This window comes from Jaculus jaculus, chromosome 4, assembly GCF_020740685.1.
Source record: "Jaculus jaculus isolate mJacJac1 chromosome 4, mJacJac1.mat.Y.cur, whole genome shotgun sequence".
Classification (NCBI taxonomy): Eukaryota; Metazoa; Chordata; class Mammalia; order Rodentia; family Dipodidae; genus Jaculus; species Jaculus jaculus.
The window spans coordinates 118,700,512-118,720,140 of NC_059105.1; the positions used below are offsets into that span (position 1 = coordinate 118,700,512).

General features: G+C 41.1%; 1 protein-coding gene across 1 annotated transcript in view; it reads left to right on the plus strand.

Moving 5' to 3' along the window:
• Positions 1-19,629, plus strand: part of Vwa3b (von Willebrand factor A domain containing 3B) — a 202,780-nt gene that overhangs the window by 163,478 nt on the left and 19,673 nt on the right. Inside the window, exon 22 of the mRNA XM_004669758.2 lies at positions 2,432-2,633. Coding sequence (XP_004669815.2) covers positions 2,432-2,633 — 202 coding nt within the window. The remainder of the gene's footprint in view (positions 1-2,431; positions 2,634-19,629) is intronic.

The window sequence follows — 19,629 nt, forward strand, 5'->3', positions numbered from 1 at the left end:
AGCACTTGCCTGTGAAGCCTAAGGACCCAGGTTCAAGTCTCGATTCTACAGGACCCATATTGGCCAAATGCACAAGGGGGCACACATGTCTGGAGTTCGTTTGCAGTAGCTGGAGGCCCTGGTGTACCCATTCTCTCCCTCCCTCCCTCTCTCTCTCTCTGTCTTTCATTCTCTCCCTCTTCCTTTTTCTGTCTATCACTCTCAAATAAATAAAAAAATAATTTTTAAAAATTTTAAAATGCTACAGTGGTTATCTTTTGTTTTATTCCTGTTTTTCTTCCTAGTCCAGTTAAATAAATAAATTTGTTGTTGTTGTTGTTGTTTTTCAAGGTAGCTGACCTGGAATTCACTATGTAGTCACAGGGTGGCCTTGAACTCATGGTGATCCTCCTACCTCTGCCTCCTGAATGCTGGGGTTAAAGGCATGCACCACTATGCCCACACAAGTTACTTATTTTTTTTTTTTTAATTTTTTTTATTTATTTATTTGAGAGCGACAGACACAGAGAGAAAGACAGACAGAGGGAGAGAGAGAGAGAATGGGCGCGCCAGGGCTTCCAGCCTCTGCAAACGAACTCCAGACGCGTGCGCCCCCTTGTGCATCTGGCTAACGTGGGACCTGGGGAACCGAGCCTCGAACCGGGGTCCTTAGGCTTCACAGGCAAGCGCTTAACCGCTACACCATCTCTCCAGCCCAAGTTACTTATTTTTAAAACATTTTTATTTATTTAAGAGAGAGACAGAGAAAGAGAGTATGGGTGTACCAGGGCCTCCTACCACTGCAAGCAAACTCCAGATGCATGCACCACTTGATGCATCTGGCTTTATGTGGGTACTGGGGAATTGAACCCAGACCTTTGGGCTTTACAAGCAAGTCTCTTTAACCACTGAGCCCTCTCTGCAGCTCAGATTGCTTATTTTGAAGTTGTTTTCAAAATCAGACAGAACAAAAAGTACTGGGCATAGTGGTATGCTCCTCTAAACCTCCTGCTCAGAAGGTTGAGTTAGGAAGATTATGAGTTCCAGGCCAGTCTGGGCTAAATAGTGCAATTCTGTCTCAAAATGAAAACAAATTCTCTATCTTGCTTTCTTTCTCTTAACCTCTCTCTCCCAAGTAAATAGAATAAAATAATTTTTTAAAAGGGCTTGAGAGATGGCTTACTGGTTAAGGCATTTGCCTGCAAAGCCAAAGGACCCAGGTTTGATTCCCCTGGATCCATGTCAGCCAGGTGCACAAGTTGGCCCATGTGTCTGGAGTTCATTTACAGTGGGTGCATACCTGATGTGCCCATTTTCTCTCTCTCTCTCCTCCCCACTGCCTCTTTCTATCTCTTTCCCAAATAAATAAAATGAAATTAAAATTAAAAATAAAATAAACTCCATGATTTATACTCATGGTTTTTTTACTTTTGATATTCTCTTCAATTTTATTTCTCTCTGATCATTACTATTTCCTTCTTTCTACTAAATTTTATTCAGTTTGGTATTGGTTGCTTGATATCTAAAGTTAAATTATTGATTAGAGATCTTCCTTTTTGTGCAATATGTTTGCCACCACCATAAATGTCTCCCCTGAACATTGTGTGTTTTGATATTTTTTGTTTGTTTGTTTTCTTTTTGGTTTATTGAGGTAAGGTCTTGCTCTAGCTCAGGCTGAGCTGGAATTCACTATGTAGTCTCAGGTGGCCTTGAATTCATGGCCATCCTCCTACCTCTGCCTCTTAAGTGCTAGGATTAAATTGTGTGCTATCATGCCTGGCCCCTGATATATTGCATTTTTGTTTCAAGATGTTTTCCATTTCCCTTTGATAGATTAGATACTTTAAGAGTATTGATTTAATTTCTATATACTTGTGGATTTTGTAGTTTTTCTTCATTATTATTTCTAACTTCAATCTACATTGATCAGAAAAAGATACTTTGTATGCTTTCAGTCTTCCTAAATATTTAATACCTGTCTTGTGGCCTAATATGGTTTATCCTGGAAACATTCCATGTGTGCTCAAAAATGTTATTTGGCAGAATGTTTCATGTGTGTCAGGTTGGACTGATCATTATTGTTGAAGTCTCGTTTCCTCATTGATCATCTGTGTGTACTCTCTCTGACATGAATGTTTGTTTCTTCTGATGTTAGGCCTGCCTGGGGAGATAGGAATAGATCCCATATTTTCTGTAAAATATTACTGAAAAACATTCTTTGAAATCAGATCATCCAAAGAAGTAATGAGTAAAACATCCTTCCAGAACTCACAGAGATGGTTATATTTAACTTATGCAAGCTACCAATGTCCTGACGGTCCCAAGAACATGTCACTCTGTTATCTGACATCCCATGCCTCTGTCAATGCTTCTCAGGGGAGTTTACTGAGATACTGTGTTAATATGTTTTCTCTTATTTTGGCTGTTTTCATTTTGTTTGTTTGCTTTTTAGATTAGATGCAGTCAAACCAATACAGTACTTGGAAAACAAGACAGCTTTAAATAAAGCATTGGAACGGCTGAATTGGCCCATTTCCTTGAAAGAGCTGTCAATACTGGAAAATGAAATCCTGGCTGGGAAAATGTACATCCAGCAGGCCATGGAACTCCAGGAGGCTGCCAGGAAGAACTGTGTGAGCAGAGCACCAGAAGAGGTGGGTGCTGGGGAGCTCCCCATGTTCTTCCCTCCCTGTCCGCCCCTCATCATCACCATCTCTGCCTGGCCCCTCTTTGTCTCACTGTACCCAATACTGATTTCAGAAAGGGTTAGAACCAATCCAGGTAAGGTTTCAGTACTTCTTTTAATCACAAAGAAAATGTCATTTGATCTGAATGTGGTCTTATTTTTAAAACATACTTTTTAAATTTTTAAATATTATTTATTTATGAGAGAGAGAGAGAGAGAGAAGAAAGACAGAGAGGCAGATAGAGAGAATGGGCACACCAGGGTCTCTAGCCACTGCAAATGAACTCCAGATGCATGCGCATATTGAGCTCTTCACTGAATGTTCTTGAGTGACTTTCCAGTGTTTTGCTCTTTCTCATATTTTCATGACTCTTGTTTGTACATATAGTTGAATTATTTTGTTAGAATATGGTCCTAGGAGTGGGATTCATGAACACAGGGCATGAACACAGATGCTGCAAATAGATGTTTACCAGCTACAACACCCCTGCCTAACTGTGGTGAGACTTGTGTGTACATGTGGAATAGTTCATCTGTAAGCTTGTTGAATGCTAGATCATTTTCAGATAGTCATCATGCAAAAGTCTAAAAATCACTCCAAAAAAACCTGACTTTTTAGTTTCCATCCCTGACAAGTAATATAGGTTTTGCCTGGTTTTAACATCTGTATTTACCATCTCAGATTCCTGTTTTGCTTTGTTAGTTTCTTTATTTGTTTCATCTGCAAATCACTTTTCCCCTCAATATAAAAAGCTGTATCTTTTATGTAGAATGCAAAAAAAATTATCACATAACATCATATGTCTACTAATGTTATTCAAAGAGGCTTCCTCATAGGTTCATTAAATGCATCTTGAGTGATACTACGTGACAGTGCTTAAGCATTTGTCTGTTGGTTGACAGATGCCAGTGGACATCTAAGAACACAAAGGACAAAAAATGAATACCTATCTTTCCTTATAATTTGCTTTTCTTCTCATTATACTTCTTCCTGTCTGTTCAGTCCTTGATTTACTGAATAAAACTGATATAAATGCCTCCAAGGGGCCAATCATGATGGTTGGCACCAGAAGTGACTAGAACACAACAGAATAAGTCCCATCCTCATTTAGATGGAGAGAAAGTGCATTATTGGGTCTCTTAAATGGATTTTCCCATGTGAAACTATGATGACATCACAGCCTAATGATATAATTTGCTAGCATTACTCTCTTATTTATGCTTTATATTAAAAATTTTAATTATGCACAGAGTGAAAAGAAGCCTCTTGCGGACTAGGACAAAGAGTGTATGCTAATGAGTTTGTCTGCCGTATCAACCATCCAAGGCCCATTGTTTATAGGATATGAATTAATTGGACTAATTGTTCTCTTTATTCCTTTTCTATAAGGGGAGAATGAAAGCAATTTCCATAATATCTTCATTCAAAAGCATTTGTTTTTTCCTTACGATTGTAGAGTCTATGCTTGGCATAGGTGATCCCAAGCAGTGGTCTCCCAAGATAATACTATATATTGAAAACAAAATGAGTATCTTACAAAAAGGGTATTCCCTTTCAATTGACTTGACTTTTAGGTGTTCATAGGGCATCCAGCTGAGGAAATAATGAAAAGTTGGCAGATTAGGAGAGAGGTCTGTGTTATAGATGTTGAATTACTTGTGGTGCCAAGAGATGGTGAAAATGATGGAGGGAACCAAGCCAGAAAAGTTGGAGACATAGGAGGCTCCATGCAAAAAGCAGCAGTGTGAGAGGCAAGGAGAAATGGATCTGAATCTTGGCTTCATCTAACTAGGTGGATGACATTATTCAAGCTCTGTAAGCCTCATAGTTCCCCATGTTCAGAGTTTAAAATTCAAAGTATAATCTAAAAGATGGTTGTGAGACAAAGCACATTATGTATTAAGATAGTGGGCAGCATTAAGAGCCAACAATAAATACATTCAATGTGTGTCAACTATTACTGCTGCTTCATTATTAAAATCACTATCAACTTGTGGTTATTTTGAGATAAGATCTCCCATAGCTTAGTCTGGCCTTGAACTTGCTTTGTAGCTTGAGGATGGCTTTGGACTTCTGATCCTCCTGCCTCTACCTCTCAAGTACTGGGATGACAGGTATGTCACCATACTTGATTTATGCAACACTGGGGATCCAACTTAGGGCTTTGTGCATGCTAAGTAAACAGTCTACCCACTGAGCCCCAGCCCAGCAATTTTTTTTCTTTTCAATTTCTTTTTATTAACAACTTCCATGATTGTAAACAATATCCCTCCCTCCCCCCACACTTTCCCCTTTGAAACTCCACTCTCCATCATATCCCCTCCTCTTCTCAATTAGTCTCTCTTTTATTTTGATGTCATGATCTTTTCCTCCTATTATAATGGTCTTGTGTAGGTAGTGTCAGGTACTGTGAGGTTATGGATATCCAGGACATTTTGTGTCTGGAGGGAGCATGCTGTAAGGAGTCTTTGGCTCCCTTTGGCTCTTACATTCTTTCTGCCACCTCTTCCACAATAGACTGTGAGCCTTGGAAGATGTGATAGAGATATTGCAGTGCTGAGCACTCCTCTGTCACTTCTTCCCAGCACCATGATGCCTTCTGAGCCATCCCAAGGTCACTGCCATCTGAAAAGAGAAGCTCTCTACCAAAAGTGAGATTAACATTAATAGATGGGTATGAACATTAAGAGAAGGGCTTACTGGGCAGTTTGATAAGCATACTATATACATTTAGTCAGACAGCAGCAGATGTTACACCCCTAGGGCTCATGACTATCCCTGTTTTAAGTTTTCAGTATCAGGGATGTATTCCTTCCCATGGAGAGGGTTTCCAGTCCAATTAGAGGGAAGTTGGTTTCCACCATGACAGACATGCACCTGTTGGCTCATTTGGCCTGGCTGGCAAAATATAAGGCTTGCAGTGTCCGCTGTTGAGTATCTTCACTGGTGATTTCTCTCTCTCCCATTGAACTGCATACAGAATGGCTTCTAGCTTTCTGTCAGTAGGTCTACATGGAGGAGGTTATCAGCTCAGTTTCAGCAGGATTTCTCAATGGCCTTGCAGCTCAAGTATGTGAAGTCTTCAGCAATACAGTCTTACCATCTATTCCTGGTGGGAAACCAAGGGCCTCAGCAATGGCCTATAATATTTTGGGGGCATCAGGGATCTCCCTGGCCAACAACTCACTGGAAGGTATCCCATCCCTGGCACTGAAAATTTTGTAGGAATAATCTATGGCTCCTGAGTGCTCCATTGTCCAAAAAAGTAGGTTTCCATATGATTTACTTATATTCTGTTAGATTTTGATTAGCCCTTCCTCCACCTTTCCTTTACTTAATCTCTTCCCCTGACCTCACTTGGACTTTTTCAACCCCATTAATCTATTCTTCTACTTACATGTATACAAAATACCATCCTATTAAGTATCCCCCTCCCTTCCTTTCTCTTCCCTTTATATCTCTTTTCTAGCTTACTGGCCTTTGCTACTGAGTTTTCCAGCAACATTTTTTGAAGCCATTAAGAATAGTATCTGAAAGCCATTTCATTTGGCAAGAAGCAGCTTATTCCTGATGTTGGCCAAGAGAGTGTCAGTGGAATTGTGGGAGCAGACACCAGTTTGTGGTGAATGGAAGAGTGGCTAGAAGTCAGGAAAGCCAACACTGGAAATCAAGGCTTCCCTTTTCCACATCTTCATAGGGAAGCCAAGAAAGAGATAGCAGGGTTGGAGAAGACAATGTGATGGTGTCACTCTGTCTCCTGCTTTCCTCCAGGGTTAGGGACTATGCCTTCCCCTTCAGTGACTTGTTCCCATACAAGGTGTTCAAAGCCCCCACTAATCTAGTCAAGAAAGACTTGCGTGACAGAAAAATTACCCCAAAGGAATGAACAGAGGATATTTGGCAGCTTATCTCCACTCTTAGTGTGCCTTCTGCAATGGACAAGTATATTGTTTCCTTCAAACAATACTTTTGACCCTGAGTAATATGTTCTGTCATTGTTTTAACCATATATTTTAACTATGCTCTGCTAATTCGATTTCATAGCCCACAAGTAGGTTAGAGTCCAGGGTGAAAACCTTCAGTGGGAGCAAAGGTAGGTTGCATGGCCTTGTGGAGCCCCTGCAGTGAAAGAATCATGGAATCATTTTAACCTACTCCTCTATAAATATAGCCTCATTTTAAATTCTTTAACACAGGCCAAAGATTTTGAACAATGATTGTAAATTAGAGAACCTTTCTGTTAACCACTCCGACCCCCTGGAGTTCATAGGCTTCCACTATAATTCCTGGCGGGCCCCAGGTAACATCTAAAGTGAAAACCATTATTCTCACCTGCTCTACCCTGCATCCTGCACATTCTATCCTGACTGCATAATGATTTCCCCTGATATCCATTATCCACTGGTTTTATGGCATCTCTGGAGACAAGCACTTGGCTCACTGACCACATAATGGCAGAAGAAATTTTAAGTCTGAAATGTTAAATTCTCCTTGAAAACTCCCCTCACCAGCTCTGCCTTGTTACCATGTTCATCCATTCATCGTAACTACTTAAGCCTGTGCACTCAAAGCGGAGCACTGAAGGGCACCTGTAAATGATCATTAACCATTCATAACCTTTTAAAAATTTTTTTCGTTTATTTTTATTTATTTATTTGAGAGCGACAGACAAAGAGAAAGAGGCAGAGAGAGAGAGAGAGAGAGAATGGGTGCGCCAGGGCCACCAGCCACTGAAAATGAACTCCAGATGCATGCACCCCCTTGTGCACCTGGCTAACGTGGGTCCTGGGGAAACGAGCCTCGAACCGGAGTCCTTACGCTTCACAGGCAAGCACTTAACCTCTAAGCCATCTCTCCAACCCCTGATGTGCTATTTTGATATAATATCTTGAACACTTTCCTAAGAAATACAGATTGTTCTTCTGGAGCAAGTCCTACAGAACCCAGAACTAAAAAGATCCAGAGGTCTCTCTATTCCCATATCCCTAACCACCGTGGACAATTTGTAGGCATACAATCTTTTTAAAGTTGTAAGCATCTGTTAGCAACTTTAAAGAAAGCCATGGGAATGTGTCCACAGAGCTGGCTGCATGTGCTTGCTTCTCAAAGCCATAACAAGTAAGGAATCTGGAATCCAGGGCTTTTGTGAATGATGAATTTGGTATTCTACTCCATGAAAAAACTTCTAGGAAAAAGTGTTAGGAAAGGTACTTAGAGAAGGGTATTATTGGGACTAGGAGAAGGAAAAGGAAAGAGACTATTTGATCTGAGAGAACTATGCTGGTATGTGACTCCAACACTATGCATAAAAGAATTTAGGTTGGTGAGACAGAAGGAAATGTCTTTGAATTACATAAAGTGAAGTCAGAATATATATAGTTATTATCTCTGTTCCAAAATAGTAATTGGGCCAATTGACATCTTGCATTATGACCCATTTGTCTACAGGTTTCAAGATTTCCTCTTTAAAGAGGGTGGGTGACAATCACATCTTCAACCATTAGTCAGTCTTTCTGAATCCACGGGTAAAAACTTTGGTCTGTCCTTCTGACATCTGGGTCTTGTGGGAAGACTAACTTCCTGGTGACTGGTCTGTTCTGTGATAGAGTAAGACCTCCTTGTGAGAAGAAGGGAAGTTCACAAGTCTGGGCTGGGCAATGATGACTGTGCCATCCCAGAATGGCACATGCAAACTCAAGTCAGCACATCTGAGAAAGGGACCCCCAGTGGCTCTCTAAGGCTTGTGGTAGGTGGCATGGCCCAGATGGAGCTGAAATTTCAGCCTTGGGGTGAACAGAGAAGATACCAAAGAGAAAATATAGCCAACATCACAATGGTGTCACAGAAGTGAGAGATTTAAGGAGAGACTGACTACTCAGGAGCACCAGTCACTGGAAACTAAAGAAAGGAAGGAAGGAACACTTTCCCCACCCCCAAAACCTCCACTATCCCAAAACACTCTTCTTTGTTCAACAGTGAGAAAGCAGGTATCAACTCAGGATCCCTAAGGTGACAACAGCCACCAGCCATGTTGTCTCCCTATTCTGTAGCTAAAGGCATCCCACCTCCCTGGAGAGCCCAGCAGTGTGGGCCCAGCATTCTCCCATGTCCAAGTGAATCTTTGTTCATAGGCATGAATTCTGCCCAAGTGAGCTTGATATGGCCATTACCCTCTCCTCTGAAGGAAAAGAACTGAGTATGAAGTGTGGAAGAAATCTAATAAAGAATCCAGACTCAGGTGCTACTCTAAAGCACACTTCCTATTGGACAAGCTTTACCAGAGAGCCAGCAAGACCCTGAGTCTCCTCCCTGCCTATGCAGCTGCACCCTGCTTGTATGTTATCTGGTTAGTGCAGCCATAGGAACAAACACCCCTGAACAACCAGCTTTCTGTTCTGCATTTATATATTCTTACCACTGATTTATTGCTAAGGAACTTTCTGTTTGTGCCCCCAAGTCATGTAGAAAATTGTAACCCACCAGTAGTGTAAAGAAGTCAAGATGGGGCTGGAGAGATAGCTTAGCAGCTAAGGCATTTGCCTGTAAGACCAAAGGACCCAGGTTCGATTCCCCAGGACCCACATTAGCCAGATGCACAAGGGGGCGCACATGTCTGGAGTTTTTTTGCTGTGGCTGGGGGCCCTAGAGCACCCATTCTCTCACTCTGTCTCCCTCTTTCTCTGCCAAATAAGTAAATAATAAAAAATTTAAAAAAGGAAGTCAAGATGCTGTCTGCCTGCCTGCCATATTTGACTGTAAAACCCCTGAGAGGGCTGGAGAGATGGCTTAGCGGTTAAGCACTTGCCTGTGAAGCCAAAGGACCCTGGTTCAAGGCTCAGTTCCCCAGGACCCACGTAAACCACATGCACAAGGCATCTGGAGTTCATTTGCAATGGCTGTAGGCCCCGGCACACTCATTTTTCTTTCTCTCTCTTTCTCTCTATCTGCCTCTGTCTCTGTCTGTTGCTCTCTAATAACTAAAAATGAACAACAACAACAACAACAAAAAGAAACCCTGAGATATCATAGCTCAGTACTCAGGCTTTGGAAGTTACCCCCCTGCGTCCACTCTGTCTCTGGTGCTATCTCTGTGTGATTGTGTTTCCCATACCAGAAGGATGTATCAAGCAGGGCCAAGGCAGGAAACAGATTCTGTTTAGTCAGTCCTAGTGAAAGAGCATTCTTGAAGGGACTGTGTATGGGGCAAGTCAGGTCCGACGTAGCCAGCAGCTGATATTGGGACAGCAAGAGACCAGCAACAGCAGAAAGTTGTTAAAGGAATGGAGAGAAATAGCATTACTGAGCTCTGTGAGAGACAGCCAAGGCGGGTGGTAGGAGCCCTAGAAACTAGGCGCAGGGAAGAGAGTAGGACACACGTGTTCTGCTCTTTCTCCTCCTTCTCCCTTCAGGGATGACCAGGGCCTCACGTTGTCTGCTGCTCCAGAACCAGGCGCAGCTGTAAATGGTCCTTTGATAGAGATGTTTGAGGTGTCTTTGAGAGCAATGGAGCCATTCCGAGCTCTTGGTAAGGGTGCCAGACACTCACACCCACACAAAATTTCCACTAAGTCAATGGCCTCCATATTCTTGTGCTATGAATTTGATGAATAGAATCCACAGACCACAGAGGATGAGGTTTAGAAAGATTTATTACAGAGCTTAAGAAGGAAAGAAGAGGGCTGGAGAGATGGCGTAGCGGTTAAGCGCTTGCCTGTGAAGCCTAAGGACCCCGGTTCGAGGCTCGGTTCCCCAGGTCCCACGTTAGCCAGATGCACAAGGGGGCGCACGCGTCTGGAGTTCATTTGCAGAGGCTGGAAGCCCTGGCGCGCCTATTCTCTCTCTCTCTCCCTCTACCTGTCTTTCTCTCTGTGTCTGTCGCTCGCAAATAAATAAATAAAATTAAAAAAAAAAAAAAAAGAAGGAAAGAAGAGCTTCTGTGTAGCAGCAGGGTCCCCAGTGGATGATCTGCATGGTGACTTTGGTTAGGGTAGCTTGTAGAAATCCGGCTTTGCTGGATGGGTGGATGAGCTGGTCATTTGAGTCCCATGCTAGGTGTCTAGGCAGCTGACAGTCTTAGTCACATCCTTATGCCTGGTTTCTAGGGAAGGGGAACCTCTTAGAAAAAAAAGAGATAAGGAAAGACCAGACCCTGAGGACACGTCTGGCCTCCAGCAACAAAGAAGGCTGTGAGGACTCCTTTAGGGAAAAAGAGATAGGGAAGATAATAAGCTCAGAGACATTTCCCTTCTAGCCCCTAGGGAAGGACAGAGAATGGATTTGGGGAAAAATGAGCTGAGACAGAATAACTCGCCTGGAGCTGCAGATGTCTTGAAAAGCTGTCTTGCAGATTCAGAGTTCATGTGTAAACCGTAGTCTTGGGTGAGACCTTACCTTAAGTAGGAAGCTAGTGGTGACTCACACGTCAGGCAGCTCTGCAAAAGTGGCTCCAAAGTGTGGCTTTTGTTCATATTTGAAGTAGCAGGGCAAAGCGTGGTTATTTTCAATTTTCAATATTTAAAGCATTTCAAATTTCTTTCTTTGATTTTTTCCTTTAAAAAGCAATCAGAGAAAATTCATCTTTTCTCCATAAAACTCTTAGGAGTTGCAATCATTAACACTTGATTGGAGACCTTAAATTCAGTGATTAAGGCTCCTCAGGAGCCCAGAGTACCCTGGTGGTGGGGAGGGGAAAAAGGGTTGTTTCCTCCTGCAGAGCTCCGTATCTGTAACACCTTCTTGGGCATCATAAGGAGCCATTTCCAAGCACAAAGTGCCACTGAGGAAGATGAACAAAGACCAGACAACTCATTGGGGTCTGTGATCTGCCCGGAAAACACCCCCCCACACACACCACCACCACTGCAAGAAAGCAGAAACTGTAGGAAAGTTTGGGGAACCCATATGTCTCATGCTATTTTCTGAGTTATACTATTCTCCGTGGAAGGGCACAGTCAGCTCCATTGGAAGTCTCCCCTTTACCTTCCTTTTCAAGAGCAAAGCCACGTGCCAAGTCTACTGAAAAGGGCGGGGGGAGAGGGAATCCCCGCTAAGTTTTGAACTCACAAGCAGTATGGCCAATTTACTCCTTGTGGGCCATTTGCAGGGAGATTCCACTTCCTGTCGGGACTACAGCGCGGTGTTTGCCTTCTTTTCAAGCAACACTGAGAAAGAAATCACACTACTGAGGCCATGCATTTCATTGACTATGAAACACTCTCAAGTGGTCTCCCAGCAGATGGGCAGTAGTTTGGCCCTTTCCGTTAATATTTTCCTGTCAGATTTCTTTTTCTTCATTCTCTCTTCAGAGTCCATTTTTAAGAGAAATGAAGACCCTGGATAATTTTTGGGTGAGGGAAGCTTCTGGAAGTCTACATCAGGGGAGAGAGAAGGAAAAGCAGAAAAGCCATTCAGACCGGCCCTGTGTGTACACAAAGCTTTCAATGGATTTGAATTATTCACAGAGACACTTGATATATTTTCTAGCCTTGTAATTGAGGCTCCTAGACAGAAGGGTCAAAACATACCGACCCTACATGCATTATCTTAATTATAGCAGTTGCAGACTTATTGACCATGAGGACAAAACAGGGACAGAGAAGCAAGCTGAAGCTGTTGTTAGAACAGTCTGAGGCTCATGTGTAGCAGAGTTGAATGATCCTAGGCAGGAAAAAAACATTTTTAGTAATAGTTTTTAATAAAATGTTTGAACCAAACACTATTTATAGTTAAATTGTAGCAATGTGTTTTGTACCCAGTGTGGCAGCATGGTATTAATAATTGGAAATGTTTAAGCATCAGACATTTAGTAATTTTGCTATCTCTACTAATCCAACACCAAGAACATGAGCTCCAAGGGGAACAATGAAATATGAAAGGAGGGTGACATCATTAAGGGTCTTACTGTACATCACCTGTTATTGGAATCTGGCAAGGAGGTAAATTGAATGATCTGAATTTTGTGGACAGGCTAAAAGCAAATTCCCTAGTGGACATCCACTCTCAACCTGCTGCTATTCATCTGACTTCTCACTGAAGCTGATTTGCAGCTAACATTTCTTCTCTTTGTTCTGATCCTCCCATCCTCTATGGATTTCTTTCTTAAAATTCAGTGGTTGATTGATGTGTGTGTGCACATGGAGAGGAGTAGCAGGGAAGGGATGGAGCTGGGCATGTTCTTTGGCGGGGTTTACAGCAGCTGTAATGCCTGTTGCAAGATTTAAAAGCAGCAGAATATTATGTTTCTGGAAAAAAGTTGTCAATATTCTGGCTAAAGGGATGGTACGTATGTCCAGCTGTCTTAATATGATCTTTCCATCCTGGGAAGCCCATGTTCTGTTTCTATGGGACAAGCTTTTGTGTTAAAGCTAGCCAGTAGGCTATTCTGCCTTCTCTGTGGTGGAGCTAACTTGATCATGCTAAGGTAAAATCTCCATTTAGTAGCCCATGGTGAGTGGCTTGCTCCATAAAACTACATGCTGTGTAATTAACCAAAATGAATTCTTGCCAATTGCAAGGACAGTTGGAAGCCCAAACAGCAAGTGTAAGTTATTGGTGTGAAGCCTCTTAATGTCTGTCCTGGTCCCTTCAGGAAAGCTCACAGGTCTAGGAAAGATTTGAAGGGAAAGATGCTTTTTGCCACTTAGAAAGACATTTTACCCTGTAAAATTGCATGCCTAAGAACTCTGCATTGTTCTAATTCATTGTTGCTGCCTATATGGGGGAAGACTTCCACAGAGTGGCTGGCTGATCTACCACAGATGAATTGGGAGGTGAGGAACAACTATAGGGAAAAAGAGAAAAGAGCACTCTATTTTAGACAACTGATTTCACAGATTTGAACCTCAAACCCATTCTACAAAATAATTTATTTTTTTCAGTTATAGCTAGAACACCGAGAGAATCAGTATTTGAATCCAGAGGTAAAAGGAACTAGATAAGTAAATGCTTACTGAGAATCTAAAGAAGGAACTTTAGACATGGGTTCCAATAGTAATCTAATGGTGAATACCTTGTAGAACCCAGGGGAACACATCTAGAATAGCAAGTTGTTGTCTGACGGTTAGTTGGTAGCTGCTCTGGACAGTCGGTCTTTGATGTGAGCATCGATGGCAGGCATCAAAGTAGCTGTGGAAATTAAACTTTATGCCAAGCTGAAGGTTTTAAGCAACAAAATTCTAAATTCTCTCGATTACTTGAATGTTTTAGATTCTTCCAGTGAATTGCTGCCTGGAGGACACTCTGGGATAGACATGTTCTCTGGAGGATGATGATGAGAAATCTTTATGACTCCCATTCACAGTTCTGGCTGGTGCATTTCCCATACATTGTAGATCTACAAAGAGGGTTAGCACACATCCCTATCTTTGTATATACATGGCCTAACAGTTTCTCCAGGAGTGCAAACTTTTCTGCAGAGATACAGAATTATAGGATGTTAATGATCATGTGATCTTTTTCCTAAGAAGGTTAAAGGGTACTGTCCAATGATACAGCCAGGGAGGCAATACTCAGTCTTACTGCTCCTGTCTCCTGATCCTCTGAGACCATGATCAGGCTGAAGGAATTCATTCTGAACCTCTGATGGGGAAAAAGGGCTTGGGTTTTTCCTCTAGATGAAAGCCCAGGAATAAGCAAGTAGCATTCGACATCTGCCAATGATGTTGAATGTACTGGTTGCATCAGTTAATGTACAAATGCCAGAGAATGGAGAGGCCAAGAAAAATTTGGATAAATAGGAATACCATAAGCAAAAAAAAGCAGTGTTCACTGTACAGTTTTGTTTATAGTTCCAGAGACTTCAAGAAACAAAATCTCGATGAGTTAATAATATACTGCAAGTCCTTGAAGATACCTTATCCCCTTAGTTCACTGGTTTTTTATTTCTGCAGATCTAGATCTGAATTTTTCTATTTAGGGAAATAAACCATACTCCTACTTCTTGTAATGACCCTAGAGAGCATCTTCAAACATCCTGATGATAGATGTCTATGAAAAGAACCCATTCATATCAGGGCACTGTGGAAATGAGCCTACTTATTACCAGAACTCAGACCTTATTAAACATGAGTAATGACCCAAAAGCAAATGGTGTTCAGAATGCCTGAAGTTATTTAAATTTTTATAGTCAATTGCTTCATAAATTAAAGTGAGGGGGCTGCAGGTAAACTCATAAAGTATGCATTAAATACTTTGTGGTAAAATTATAGAACAGCAAATACATAGCCATGACACTGCAAAAAAAAGTGTCAAGATGCCTATAGAAACCTTTTATAATGGGTCTGTATCATTTGCTGGTCTGCAAAGAGGAAGATCTGTAAATTGATTTGGATGGGCACCCTAGGAATTAATAAATTAATGGTAAAGAAAAATATGGATAAAATTCTGAGATGAAAAACCCCTAGTTTCTACAGCATAGACATTTGGAAGCAAAGACCTATTTGGTTTATGTTTTCATTTAAAAGTAGATTTTAAGACCTGGAATGTGGTTCAGTATAGATTCAGAAACTTCTGTGCTTACTCACTCATCCAATGCACTATGTGCAAAATACTGACTGAAGTTATACAAAGAAAAGTAGGAATACATGGCCACTTATTTTCACCCTAAGAAAAAAAATCCCAGATGAGAAGTTTAATTCACATGCCATGAAATTCACTTATTTCACTTGAATAGTTTTTAATAAAACTGACAGTTGTCAACTGCTACCATAATCTGTTCACACCTTCGGCTCCAGGGGACCGCCAATCAATATCTATCTGTAGATTTGTCTTTTCTGTATACTTCATATGTAAATGGAGTCATAAAAGTCTATGGTATACAATATTATGTTTATTCATACTCCAGTTAATGAAATTATTTTCATGTCTTTATCATTTTAACTAATGCTGATATAAATGCATGCATCTACAAGTCTTTGTATGGTTGTTTTATTTCTCTTGGCTAGATATCTATAGGCCATATGGCAAATTTATTTTGTTAAGAAAGTATCAAATTAAGAGGCCTAGATAGATTGCTCAGCAGTTAAGGCACTTGCTGGCAAAGCCAAAGGTCACAGGCTTGATTCTCCAGGACCCACATAAACCAGAAGCACAGGGTGGCACATAAATCTGGAAGTTTGTTTGCAGTGGCTGGAGGCCCTAGTACACACCCATTCTCTCTCTTTCTCCCTCCCTTTTCCTCTTTCTCTCCTTCCCTCTCTCTCTCCCCTTACAAAAAATGATAAATATATTTAAAAGAGAAAGTATTGAATTATTTTGCAAAGATCAAAAATTAATTGGACCTAATTACAAGGATTTATTAAGTGCTTCTCAGTGCTGTTACATACATACATATGACTCTCGTTACCTTTGTAGCACACTTCCTTGGTTACTGTAGAAATCAAGAGATATATATAGCCTTCAAATTTGTTCCTTTTCAAATTTTGGCATGTCTGGATTCTCTAGATTTATGTGTAATATTTATGATGAATTCAATTTCTTTAAAAAAGCAAAACAAAAACCTTACTAGGATTTTGTTATGAATTATATTGAATCTGTAGGTCAGTTTTAGAAAAATGACAAGCTGGGCATGGTGGCTCATGCCTTTAATCCCAGCACTCAGGAGGCAAAGGTAGGAGGATCACTGAGAGTTCAAGGCTACCTGGAGACTACATAGTGAATCCGAGGTCAGCATGAGCTACAGTAAGACCCTGCCTCAAAGAAAAAAAAAAAAAAAAAGAAAAAGAAAAAGAAAAAGAAAAATGACAGAATAATGTAAAATATAATGTAAAGTATTCTATTCTATTCATATCCTGACATATGAACATCAGATGTCACTCTACTTATTAGTTGGATTTTTCTTAGTGATGTTTTGCAGTTTTCAGTGTTTTACTTTTTTAATTTTAGAGTGAGTGAGAGAGAGACAGAATTGGCTCATCAGGGCCTCAGCTACTGCAGTTGAACTTCAGACACTTACACCACCTAGTGGGCATGTGCGACATTACACCTTGCCTCACCTTTATACATCTAGCTTACATGGGATCTGGAGAGTTGAACATGGGTCCTTAGGCTTCGCAGGCAAGTGCCTTAACCGCTAAGCCATCTCTCCAGCCCAAGTTTTGCATTTAGTTTGATATATTTATGCCCAGTTATTCTACTTGTTTTAATACCATTGTAAATGGATTTTTTAACTTCCTGTCATTTATTGCTTGCACATAAAAATAATTTTATATATTTAGTTTGTAACATGATATCTTGCTAAACTTATTACTAATTCAGGTACCTTTTTGGGTCAATTTTCAAGGATTTTCCACATACATAAACCTATGACTATGATTCTTTACTGATCAATAGATAGTTTTACTTGTTCCTTTCTGGTCTGGCTGGCTTTTTTTCCCCTCTTTTCTGATTATATTGGAATCTCAAGCAAAGTGTTATATAGAAGGAGCAGAGTGCCTTGTTTCTGATTGTAAGGAGAAACCATCCATTGCCTCACTATCAAATACCACATTTGCTAGGCTTTTTTTTTTTTAATTTTTTTGTTGTTTATTTTCTATTCATTTGGGAATGACAGACAGAGAAAGAGGCAGAGAGAGAGAGAATTGGCATACCAGGGCCTCCAGCCACTGCAGATGAACTCCAGATGCTTGCGCCCCCTTGTGCATCTGGCTAACGTGGGTCCTGGGGAATTGAGCCTCGAACCGGGGTCCTTAGGCTTCACAGGCAAGTGCTTAACTACTAAGCCAGCTCTCCAGCCCTTGCTAGGTTTTTTATAGACACCTTTTGTCAACTTGGAAAAGTTCCCTCCTATTCCTGACTTGTTGAGAGTTTATTTATTTATTATTTATTTGTTTTTTTATTGTGAAAGGAGCTGATACCTTGAGATAGGGCCAGGAAATACTAAAGGGAAAACAGGATAAACACACCAGTGGTGGTTTTAGCTTTGAGTTATTGTCTTCTTTTTCAGCTCATTTACTACTATTAGCTTTCTGTATTCCTTAAGAAGGTGTTTTTTTAAGATATTTATTTATGTATGTATTTATTTTAGAAAGAGAGAGAGAGATATATAGAGAATGGGTGAGCCAGAACCTCCAGCCACTGCAAACAGACTCCAGACACATGTGCCACTTTGTGCATCTGGCTTACATGTGTCCTGGGGTATCAAGCCTGGGTCTTTAGGCTTCACAGGCAAGTGCCTTAACCGCTAAGCCACCTCTCCAGCTCCTTAAGAAAGTTTTTATCAGCCTGGAGAGATGGCTTAGCAGTTAAGCGCTTGCCTGTGAAGCCTAAGGACCCCAGTTTGAGGCTCGATTCCCCAGGACCCACATTAGCCAGAGGCACAAGGGGGCGCACGCATCTGGAGTTTGTTTGCAGTAGCTGGAGGTCCTGGTGCATCCATTCTCTCCCTCTCTCTCAATCTGCCTCTTTCTCTCTCTGTCCATCACTCTCAAATAAATAAATAAAAATAAACAAAAAAAAGTTTTAATCTAGAATCCAATCTTTCTAGAAGTCTTTTATTATTTAATTTTTCTAAAAATTAATTTTAATATATTTATATGAACATTAGTCCTCTACTGGTAAATACAAATAACAACTTTTCTGGATGAACAAATGAAGGCGATTAGGAGATTTTGGAAAAAGAGGTTAGTAGGAATTTAGCCTATTAGATAGGCATCAAGCATAGAAAATAAGCTGAATTTTACAAGGGCTGGGAATATAGCCTAATGTCAGAACACTGCCTCCTGCTCCTAACAGAGGTCCCCAGTGTCCAGTATGAGAAGGCTACTTTCCCCTTTGCTTCTTCCTCTATCTGAGACCCTTCAGATTTAGTCTGGTTGTCTGGGATTTGGGCCGTGGGATCAAGTTTCTGCTTTGAGATGGACAGATTGTTTAATTGCACTTCATAGAGCAGCACCTCATGACGTGTAGAAGTGCTTGTGCTGATGACAGCATTGCCCCGCCTTCCATGCCAGCCTCCCTCCTAGCAGCAGCTTCTACGAAATGTTTGCTTTCAGTGCTGTTAAAACTCTAGTCATCCCCTGTCTCATGACTTTTCACATTTAAGTGGTTTTCATTCCACTATATAATGATGATGAAAGTTTCCCTGTCATTCCCTTCTTCTTCGCCACCTCCTCCCCTCTCCTTCTTCTTCTTTATATTGCTTTTGTCCCATTACTTATACTTGTAGTACTTTTGTTGTTGTTTTTCGAGGTAGGGTCTCACTAGCCCAGGCTGGCCTGGAATTCACTCTGTATTCTGAGGGTGGCCTCGAACTCACGATGATCCTCCTACCTCTGCCGCCCAGGTTCAGGGATTAAAGGTGCCAGCCATTTGTAGTATTTTTGTAAAATATTTTTATTTATTTACAAGCATAGAGAGATAGAGAGAAGAGAAACAGACATAGAGAATGGGTATGGCAGAGTCTCCAGCTGCTGCAGATGAACTCTAGACGCACGCACCTCTTTGTTCATCTGGCTTTCTGTGGGTACTGGGGAATCAAACCTGGGTCATTAGGCTTTGCAGGCAAGTGCTTTAACCGCTGAGCCATTTCTCCAGCCCTATTTGTGGTGTTTTTAATGTCCCGAAGGCTCTATTTCTGAGCCATTCAGGTTTCATTCTCTTCCACTCCTGGCTTCCCAAGGTAGGTTCTCTCTGCTCATTCTCTGTCTTTCTGCTGCCGGTCCCAGCATCCCAGATCTCTACCCTGTGCTGGTGCTGGCAGTGCAAACACAAGACAGTGCTGGTAGTGTTCTGACTAGATAAGTATTGCTCAGCACTGGAACAAGCCTTAGATTGGGAACACATGCCCTTTTGAAGGTCTTGTATATTGGACAACTGAACACTGCATCAGTAGAAAAGCTTATTTTAACTTTTCTCCTTCTGTATTTAATTTTTTGGTTTTGTATTTGGATCATAATTTTGTATGTTTTAGATATATGTGCATACTTTTACATACCTATATGTGTATTTCCAGGATTTTATGTACTTT